This window comes from Kryptolebias marmoratus, linkage group LG16 (assembly GCF_001649575.2).
Source record: "Kryptolebias marmoratus isolate JLee-2015 linkage group LG16, ASM164957v2, whole genome shotgun sequence".
NCBI classification, from domain to species: Eukaryota; Metazoa; Chordata; class Actinopteri; order Cyprinodontiformes; family Rivulidae; genus Kryptolebias; species Kryptolebias marmoratus.
The window spans coordinates 4,597,521-4,608,228 of record NC_051445.1 but is presented as its reverse complement, the minus strand read 5'-3'; the positions used below and the strand labels follow the sequence as shown (position 1 = coordinate 4,608,228).

The 10,708-nt window shown below is 36.4% G+C and overlaps 1 protein-coding gene across 4 annotated transcripts in view; it reads right to left on the bottom strand.

Annotated features, from left to right (window-relative positions):
- The window catches only part of bbs9 (Bardet-Biedl syndrome 9), a 131,150-nt gene that overhangs the window by 113,300 nt on the left and 7,142 nt on the right, over nucleotides 1-10,708 (bottom strand). For all 4 annotated transcript variants that reach the window (XM_037980541.1, XM_037980542.1, XM_017428475.3 and 1 more), the window contains exons 6-9: nucleotides 8,363-8,537; nucleotides 4,144-4,228; nucleotides 3,561-3,744; nucleotides 1,195-1,324 (exon numbers count right to left, since the gene is read on the bottom strand). In XM_037980541.1, the coding sequence (XP_037836469.1) occupies nucleotides 1,195-1,324; nucleotides 3,561-3,744; nucleotides 4,144-4,228; nucleotides 8,363-8,537 (574 nt within the window). The remainder of the gene's footprint in view (nucleotides 1-1,194; nucleotides 1,325-3,560; nucleotides 3,745-4,143; nucleotides 4,229-8,362; nucleotides 8,538-10,708) is intronic.

Here is a 10,708-nt window from a genome sequence, read left to right as displayed (position 1 = left end):
ATCATCAAAATTAAATGAAATAAACATTTGAAATATATGAGTTTGTATGTAATGTATGAATATAATATACAAGTTTCACTTTTTAAATGGAATTACTGAAATCAATCTACTTTTTCATGATATTCTAATTTTATGACCAGCACCTGTAAGTCCTGCAGTAACACAGTTTGTCTTAAATATGCACATATCAATAAAGACAGTGAAACATGACAAACTGCTGCTGAAACACATTCAGATTTATAAATAATATTTGGTTCTTTGGTGGGCAATAATATTATATAGTATATTCAGGATAATCTGATGAGAAGCCAATGACCATTCATTCTGCTGGCAGTGTTTGCATCTCTGTGTATGGGTTGTCTGTTCTTTGACTAAGTCTCATACACTGATGATCGACTATATGAATCAATAAATCAATGCTTCAAAATGTTTAGACTTGTGAAGACCTTTAAGTACATTTTAGAAAGTGCAAAGCAAAATCAAGTGATTAATTTCAATACTCCAAAAAACATCTAAGCAATAACCTTTGGAACACCACAGCAAACTTTACAGAATCCCCTGCAAGCTGCTGATGTGACTCTGTTTGTTTTGCATGCTTTGGTGTGCATGTGTGTTACTCTCCCACACTCTGCAGTGTCCTACAAACACACAGAACAACCTGATGACTATCAAATGCTTAAAAACAACACAGCCTCAAACTAAACCAAACAGCTACCCAGACATCCACTATCTCCTGCATCTAAACCACACAGACGCTCACGCAGGATCAGAGACCACATCATTTTTCAACTGTGTTTGTGTTTTGCGTTGTAATTGTATCAAATTGCAGTTTGATTGTAGTTGTTTGGAGAAAGACGAAGGACTGGCTTTAAGTGGCCCCTCCTCGCTCGGTGCTGATTGGCCAGCTGGAAGACATTGTCGTGTTATTTCCTGCCAAATATCTGACCCCGGATTTCACAAGCTGATAATTGAGTAAACATACCTCTAGGAGGTTTTACCTGAAAATTCATATTTAAGTACAAAAATGCACACACTGGACATGTGACTATGCTGTTTGCTCAATAAAAAAAAAAAAAAAATATATATATATATATATATATATATATATATATACGTGGCCAAGCATGTTTTGTGTGTACATATTATTTCTTCATCCAGTCCCAAATGTCTTGTTTTGATGCAGGTTGTACTCACGGGAAGTTGGCAACTCGAACAGCTACAGGCACAAAGGATAGCTGGGCTGCCCACTTCAGAGTCACATCCTGGTAAACCAGCAGCATGTTGGTGTGGTTACTGAGCAGCAGATTCGTGGTGCCATCTGTCACTAAGTAATATCAGAAAAAGAGGGTTAGAAAGAGATACTGTGCTAACAAAGTGCTACTTCATTCTACACATTTTAGTTAGTTGTCATAAATGTGACTAACTGTTTGTGAAGCAATAAAAGAAAAGGCTTGCAATAACCCTGCGAGTTAAAAGTTTGGCACTTCCACTGTGTCACGTCTCTTTAATATGAACATTAGAGAGACATTGTGGACCAGACTGAGACAAATATGACCCAATAAAATTCATATATCCAGCAATTTTTCCAACAGTTTCCCTTTGCCATTTTTATTTAGGTTGTGTGTCTTGTGGCTAGAAAGTCAGCCTCAGTTTCATAGCAGCACAAATTTGAGGTTTTGTCTCTCATTCTTAGTTATAGAACACAGTGGTGCATATTCACAAATCTAACAACCATCCACAGAAATAACAAATTCCTGTGGTGGGTGGCACTGCCCTGTTGAGATGAGGGCAGCTTGCACTCTCCAGTAGAGAAAAAAAAAATCATCTTTTTACTTTTTACATCTGGTTTGTGTAAAAAAAATTGTCATCTGAATCTTTCATTGTGAGACAAGGTCTGCTCTCATAAATGTAGTGGAAATACAACCAAAGGGAATCACATACTTTCTCTGGTGACCAAAGGCTGGAAACGTAAAATATAAATAGTGTTCATGTTTCTTTTTGTTTGTTTGTTTGTTTTTTTCTCTTTCACACATACATATGCAGAGAAATGTCCAGTCAACCCACCAATGGTGCAGTTACCACCTAGTGAGATCTGAGATGACGGCCACACGCAAAATAAAAACACACCTCACTCACATTCAGTTGAAAAACAAGTTATAATATAGTAGCAGCGGTAAGACGAGTGATAAAGAGCAGGGGTAAAAATGACAGAGTGTATGTTGGTGCCACATCAAAGCAAGCACACACCTTATATCTCAGGAATATTCCTTATAATTATGATCTAAATATAAAAAGGTCTATTTAGTTGTTTTCTTATATTTGAGCCAAGTAATTCTTTTTTCACTCTTCAGTTTCAACAGTTTTTTTTTGTTCTGTGCTCCTCAGACAGGTCTTCACTGTCTTCCCTTCATTTACGTTTCTCTTTGCTGCTCTCTTGACCTCCCGCCACCAATCTTATTCTGCTTTTAAGCTTTGCTTCTCACATGGTTTCTCTTACCCTCTCTCAATATTTTGTCATCGTTTGGTCATTTGTCTGTTTCATCCCCCATCTTTCTGCCTCCTTTCCCTCAGGAAGTATGAATGAGATGAGAGGTGTAAGGAGGAAAAGTGGTCTGCATGCACAGACCATAAAACCATAAAGTACAGTTGTTGCCAGGGAAAGTCTCTTTAAATTCCCTCTCTGTTCAATAGTACATACTGTCTCTAATGATAAGAATATGAGGTCATCATTCCTTTGGACATGATTACAGACTCTTGAGAATTTTTTTTACTTTTGCATGTTCTGATTTTGGAACATAACAGGTTTTACACATAAGCTGTAAAGTGAAAAATTAAAGCTGAATTCCCTGGGTCTCTCCGCTTCTGTCAAAAAATATCTTGATTGTGATTAAATGTTGTCAAACAAATCACTTCAAAATTTAAAAATTTCCCCAGTGTTACTCAGTTAAAACTTGATTATGAAAGCAGGTGCATATGACTCACATTTTACATTAATAAAATTCATTAATTAATATAGATGATATTGAATTAATCGGTCGTCTGTTTATCACGTTTCCAGAAGTTTTATTAAGGAGGTATAACATTTTCATTATTATTTTGTTATTATTATTTTATTTTTACAAAAACTGTTTCATGACAAAACCAGGATGATACACAGATACAAGAAGTTGATGAAGGTGAAGGCACTGGTCCAACTGAGGCAGCTGAGGCTGAAGGCCAGATGGAAACCATCAGGAAATCTGAAACAAATCTGTGTTGTCTTTGCTCCTCTCTGCTGCTAATGAATACTGGGTGGCAACTCACATACAGTACTCAGTGTCACTAAAAATCTGTCTATTACGAGCATGCAATCAAGTCCAAGTTGACACTAAGGACAGCAGTTAAAGCACAGTTCTTCCAGCCATGTCAATTTTCTTTTTTTTCTATGTAGCCAATAAGTATTAGGACACATTTTACAAGAAAGAAAAAGATTTTTAGTCAAACATTCTTCTACAGCTGAGGTCCACCCACTTATGCAAATTTTTTTTGCTTCATACAGAAAGTCTAAAAACTTGGTTTACCTGAGGCGTAGGGTAGGAAGCAGCTGGGGTTGAATTCCAGCTTTTTCATGAAGCGGATCTGTCCATTGTCACGGAAACAGAAGAGGTTTCTCTCACCCAGCACGAGGATAGAGGAAGAGGAATGGGAGAAGGAGGGAACCTGAACATCCAGGGCCTGTTCTCCCAGTACAAACGTCCAGTCAGGCTGGAGGAAAACACGTAACGACAGAATTAAAACAGACTGCCAGAACTTCTTCAATTTTAAAATATCAACCATAATATAAACTTTAAAAGTGTCCCGTCTAAACAGTCTTTAGTAAATGGATTAAAGTTGTATATACTTCTTTTCACATATTCCTATATTGAAGGAGACCCAAACACTTGATTTCTACAAATATACATATGTAGTTTGTGTGTGTTGGCATTTAACACAGCTCTTGTAGCTCTCTTCTGAGCAGCTTTGAGGAAACCCAGATAATTTATATATTGTACAGTATAAAACATATCTATGCTTTAAAACTTGGATTCCTCCAGTGTTTGAATTCAGCTGGTCAAGACAAATACCAAACACTTCTGTCCATCTGTATTTGTGTTTAGGACTCACTGTCAGCCTCTTGCCCCCAGTTTTGAGGAGCAGGTCGGGATCCTGTCGACTCTCTGCATCTGTAGCCACAGCCAGAGTCTCATACCTGAGAATCAAAAAGCAACAAACAGCTACTCAAACAAAAAACACTGTATGTGTACTACTGAGCACCAGAGCGCTGTTTTCTGCCAACTGCTTCTCATGTTGAAAGTTTGCTGAAGTGTTCTTGTTGTTGGCACATAAAAATGTAGCTTGGACATGCCAACTAAGAAATTCACACACAAACCTACAAACAGTAAATACAAATGTTATCTTTGCTTTTTGATCAACAGAATGATGTCTCTACATTTCAGGTATTTTCTTTAAGTTTTGTTTGCCAAAATTATGACTGAAAAATGTAATTTGTTCATTTCAATTAGGCCAATTTGGAAAAATATAATATTCAATACATTGTTATCCCAATGGGAATTGACCTTCTCTTATAAAGTACTGTTGGTGAACATTTTCTATCAGATTAATAAGTCAAATCAGAGACTTGATTAAGAGCACAAGATATCAAAAAGATTCACCCTTTCCCTCAAGGAAAGTTAGCTTTAATCTAACAGGTAAACTATTAGTCCTATTCATATTTAAATATTAACATTAAAAAGGGCAACATGTGTAAAATCAATAAAACCTTCAAGCATTTCAGTCAAACAGTCAACACTTCTCTGACCCAACCTTTTTCAGAACAGTAGTTTATCAGTTTTGATCAGTAAGTCGTTGGCAAAAAGCAAACCTAAAGGGGTCAGACTGATTGGTGGTGAGTTGTCTTTGGCATCTGTAGCATCAACCAGTTTCCAGTAAGAAGCTGGCAGATGGAGCAGCTTGGCGGAAATCTATCTTTCTTCACTACCACCTGGATGACCCGAGAGCTCTAAACCCAACCCAGTCTGACTCTGAACCACACACCGAACACAAAATAACTGCTGATTTATAGACTCCTTCTACTCATGCTGTAATATCTGGTCAATAACACTGTCATAAAACAAAAGTGGATGGTTAAAAAATACTTTACATCACAACAACCACAGTTCATTAAGATTATCACCTAATATGTTCTTAGTGGTTCATATTTTGGCCTTTTGTTTTGTTCTTTTTAATAGGGTACATCATCTGTACATTATTACAGTGTATACTTTTTTTTTTAGATTTTCTTTTTAGCCTATTGGCCAGAAATTTAAGTAAAAAATTGTAAAAAAAAAAAATGTTTGAAATGACCAAGGAAATTGAAGTTAACCCCTATCCATCACCATTTTCTGTGCACAAATTTTGGTTGCAGGATGAAGCTCAATTATTTTTTGTAATCTTTTAATATTTAATACTCAAGTCTAATTTAAGCCCAAAGACCTACATTTATATTAAAATATGTTCTTATTTACTTGACTCACATTTTGGAGAAAATGCTTATGAAGAAATGATAAGAGAATAATTGTCTTGTTTGTCTTTATGCATGGTGCATCATCCCATATGAAAATTAATGGATAGAAGAAGGAAATGCCCATTGGAGCTGAATGTATTTCTTTATATTTTAATCAGATCAGTGTGTCTCAACTCTCCAGACTTCAGAAATAATCAAGATTATTCAGCATTTTTCTGACAAGAAAAATATATAAAACCTGAGGTGTTCAAAACTCTATTTGCCAAACTTTAAACATAGCAAATGAAGAAGTCCAAAAGTTAGATTTTTGCATTACAGCACATGATTTATAGTTTTGAACTCATCCGTACGGTAGCAGCTCCTGCTGAGCCTCCAAAAGACCAGTAAGCAGACTAATGAGTTTTATGGATGACTGCCAGTTAAGAAACTTTTTCATCACGCTGTGACCATTTCCTGGAGAAGAAAACAGACTAGAAAATATATTAAATATGTCAGGGGTTTTCAGCATTTAAAGAAACATTCAGTGAATCGACAGGCACACCCTTGAATGAGTGAATGAATTAAAGTAGGCAAAATAATACTAAAATAACATTTTAAAATAACTAAAATCATTCATTCTGTTTTGATATTTCAATTCTACGTGTCACTTACCTTATACACTAATGACTGGATATGAGGAAACATGGATGATTTAAAACTATACATACATTAATTAGTCTGTGTCAGTGTGTGTTTGTGCATGTGTGTGTAACAAAGGCCAACGACATTGATAAACACAGAGTTTTGTTTGATATTTGATCATCACTGTCACTTTCAGTTGGACTTGATATTGTGTGTACATTGGTGTGTGTGTGTGTGTGTGTGTGTAAGTAATATCAATCATGATACAGAGGTCAGGGCACTCATCTCATTTATATGAAAGAGGATCTCTGAAAACACAAACATACTAATTTCATCTCTATAAGCTGGATACCTCTTACAAAGACACACATACACACTTTGTGCCTTCCTTAATGCATATGAGTGTGTGTGTGCACATGCACATATACACAAAATATACAAAGTCACACTACATGTATGTGATTTCTTAGTGTTATGGATAAACACAAACTAAAAGCCTGAAATGTGACTCCAACACACACACAGACACACTGTAACCAAATCAAGTGTTCATTCATCAGAACCAGAGGGGGTCCAACAAGCTAAATAAACTATTTAAGATGGAACCGTTTGACCAGTCATATGATCTTAAATGTAAAGCAGTCAGTGAAGTCATTCTGTCTTCCAACTGATATGGAAGACAGAATGAACCAATTCTTCAGTTTTGTCATACAAATCAATCAAACACACACACACACACACACAAAAAAAAATACACTGATAACTACCACTCAGTAAAGTAAAGATCTGAGAATGAGAAAAACTTATTTTATAAAACTGCTACTAGAAACAAGACAACCTTTTTGTCTTATTTAGTAAAGTTATTTATAGCAGTTCTTTTAAGTTATCTATGACATTAATCACAGCTGTTGTTTAATATGTTCAACAAAGTACACAATGTTTGAAAGACCTAGAGGACTGAAAATGCCGACACCAAATGCAAAAGGGTTTCTTTTTTCATAGACATTAGGAATGACTTAGACTTCTAGATCTTAACAAGGCCTACAGCATGTTGACATGAAAGATCAACATGAATAAATAAAGTAAGTACAGCCAAAATTAATTTAATTTGAAAGAGAATAAAATAAAAATTGAACATTACAATTTAAACTTAAGAACACTAAAAAATAAATGTTTGTGTTTATCTTTAAAGCTTATCCAATCAAAGTGAGCAGCTTTGTTTGCAACATTACGTGTTCTTTAAAAAATATTTCAGAAGAATCCTTTTATTTTTAGCATTTTTGTGTTTCTTGTAACTAAAAAGCAGTCTTTAAATTTACATGAAGATTTTCAAAGCTCTATTTAAGTAACTACTGTACAGTCAGACTGCGTCTCAGTCCTTGTACAGTAGTGAGGTCAATGTTTCCACTCAGATATTTAGCTCAGAGTCTTTTGATGGTGGAGACCACAAAGATAACAACCAGCTGGGAGAGAAAACTAAACACATACATAAGGTACACCCACTCAGTTTGAAAGACTTTTGAGAGATATGCTTTAGCCAAAGGGATAAAAGAAGCATGCATGCGCTTACATTAGAGTGAGGCATTAAATTTAAGAGTGTCTGCTTCAGTCAGTCATGAGAATGAATACATTTAAAAATGGTGAAGCTGCATATTTCAGTCTGTAGAATAAGGCTTAAAAATTGGTTTAGGCTCTTGAGAATTATATTCTTTCATTAAATAATATGTGACAAATTGTTTAATTTGCTTTAATATTCAGGAGGACAATCATGGCAACACGAAGAATGTCTTCACAAAAAAGGCCTTCATTAAGAATTTTAATCAATCTCTTAATAATTCATAAGGAACTGGTGCCTACCTCCAGCAGGGCCTGGACAGATCGCCAGTCCAACACAAGGCCACATGAAGACAAACAACCATTCACACTTACACTTATAGGAAGCCCCAATTAACCTAATAAGGAAGTTTCTGGACTGTGAGAGGAAACCAGAGTGTCTGTAGAAAACCCATGCATGCACAAGGAGAACACAAACTTCACACAGCAAATCCCCTGCCAGGAGTCAAACCAAGGACCTTCCTGCTGTGAGGCAACAATGAAAACCACCTACACAACCATGCAGGATAGGGGATACATATATTCTTTTGTTTAGATGCCCTATTGTTAAACTCAAATGCAGATTAATTTATAAAATAAACCTACTTGTAGCTCTCGAGCAGGCGTGCAGAGGACACAGTGAGGAAGCTGTCCGTCCTGGGGTTGTAAGCCAGCGGACCAGGCAGCAGGAAACCAGGAAGGAACCTACCAAAGGAGTAGCTATCCTGCTCAAAGAACATCAACATCCCATCCATGGACTGGATGCACAGGGAATGATGACCTGATGGAGAGAGACAGGACAGCAAAGATGGTTCACAATGAGATTCCACCATGACCACAATCACTTAGTAACACGTAAGTCAATATTTTAGTCTCAGGTGATCCCTGAGCGAGCACACATTTTATTGAACTGCGTTTTGTCAACTACCACAACAAGAAAGCAGCAGAGGAAGATGCTGTCTTAACTGCCTCAAACAAAGCATGAATGTCTGCAGAAAAAAAAACAGTCAGAAGCCTAAAGACCTGCCTGTTTGTTTTAAATTAGCAGTATGGAAAAGTTTCCTGATAATGATCATCAGCAGCAGTGGAGCAGTGGAGAGCAAAGGGAGGCATGTGTATGGCAAGCAGAGCCGGTATGTCATGAATTAAACACTTTGAAACTGTTCTATGACAAGCCAAATATGTATTTATTTGATATCCCTGACATCAATTATCATTTTTCTCATAATAGCACTCAGCTAGCAGTTACAATTCCCATTACAGTTTACATTTAAAGTTCAAATTAAATAAAAGACAGTGTTTTTTCCCTTTATTTATTAAGTTTCAGTTGGAGGCTGCCGTAGCTCTGTGGTCAGTGTTGCAGTCTTGTTAACCTGAGGCTGCAGGCCCGAGCCCAGGTTACATAAGGAAGGGCATCTGGAGTAAAACAACGGCCAAATCTTTCATGCAAGTTCACTCGGTGTGGTGACCCCAGCAGAAGAACAACACTGATGACGTTTCAGCTGACAAATTCAACATGCTGTACATGACCTGCTACCTTAGAGCCTCCCCACTAGCAAGGGTGGGGTTTTTTTCTGCATATGTTTCTAAGAATTTTATTGTTCGTTCAAAAATAAATAAATAATTGGCGAGAAGTCAGCATTTTTTCCCCTGTTGCACTGAACCATACCAAATTGTGACCCTCATATCCAGAAACATATCAAACCATGACTTAGGCGTATCGTCACAGCACTACTTTTCATAACTGCTGTCCAACTGAACAAACAAAGCTACGGTTTCTCATGGCAGCCAAATTCCTCCCAAATATATGTGTAGGTTCACTTTTTACAACATGCAATTCAAAAATCACTAAATAGTTCATATTTTTTAAGCCCTAAGTAAAAAAAAAAAAAATAACAATAAACTTTATAAAAAGACCACTAACTGGTTTGAACAGTTATATTTGGTCTGTATTTGGTGCAGATAACACTTTAAAACCATCATAGTTGAATCTCTTCAAAAATAAAAATAAAAAACAGAAAACCATGCTAATATTGGGACATATTCTTCAAAAATGTGCCAGCAATAAATCACTGTATAACTGATGGTAAAACATGGATGTCCACAGTTGTGTTAGCTTTCCATGCAGGATTTGGTTGATGTTACACAGTATTCAGATGTATTAAGTTATTTATTATCGCTGATCCTAAATCTAATTGTGCAAAGCTGCTCTAGATTGAAAGTTGTTGTTTTTGTTTCTCAAAAACAAAGTATCCAAGAGAAACAAATATGTACAGAACCTAAATTTATTAACAATAACTTTGAGTTACATATACTGCTTTAAGGAAAGTCTCTTTTTGTACAAACATAATATATTAAACAACAAGCACCAACAATCCCAGATGACTTTCATGGCTTCTGTTTTATTTCTATCATGACCTTGGGTTGTGCTGGAAGGTGTGTTTTCCCCTCTGGCTGAATCTGATATCTCCATTAACACCTCCAATGTACACATACACACACACACACACCTGAGTATGCACATGCACACAAGTATATGTTTATAATGAAAGGCAGGATGTAGGAATTATAAAGCCCTAACACACAAAATACACTGTCATGTGCATGGCCATAAAGATGTGGAGCTATGTGGCCAGAGAACTATAATTAGGCCTCAATGCGCTACTAAAACTCATACTGCCATCAACTACAGGTCAGGAGGACAGCCACCTACAGCGCAACACACACACACACTTTTATAATCCATCACCGAGGATTTGAACAAAAACGCTGCACACTCATACACACGTATTCTGTGTAAACAAGTGAGTCTGAGTTAGTAATGAGCGGTCATTCAGGGTGGTCGTTAACAGACCCAAGAATCTGATCTAACACACTGCAACCACACCTCAAGACTAGCATAAAGCATAAAGGAGAGTGTAACAATGTTTTAAAATATGCATTGCATTAAGA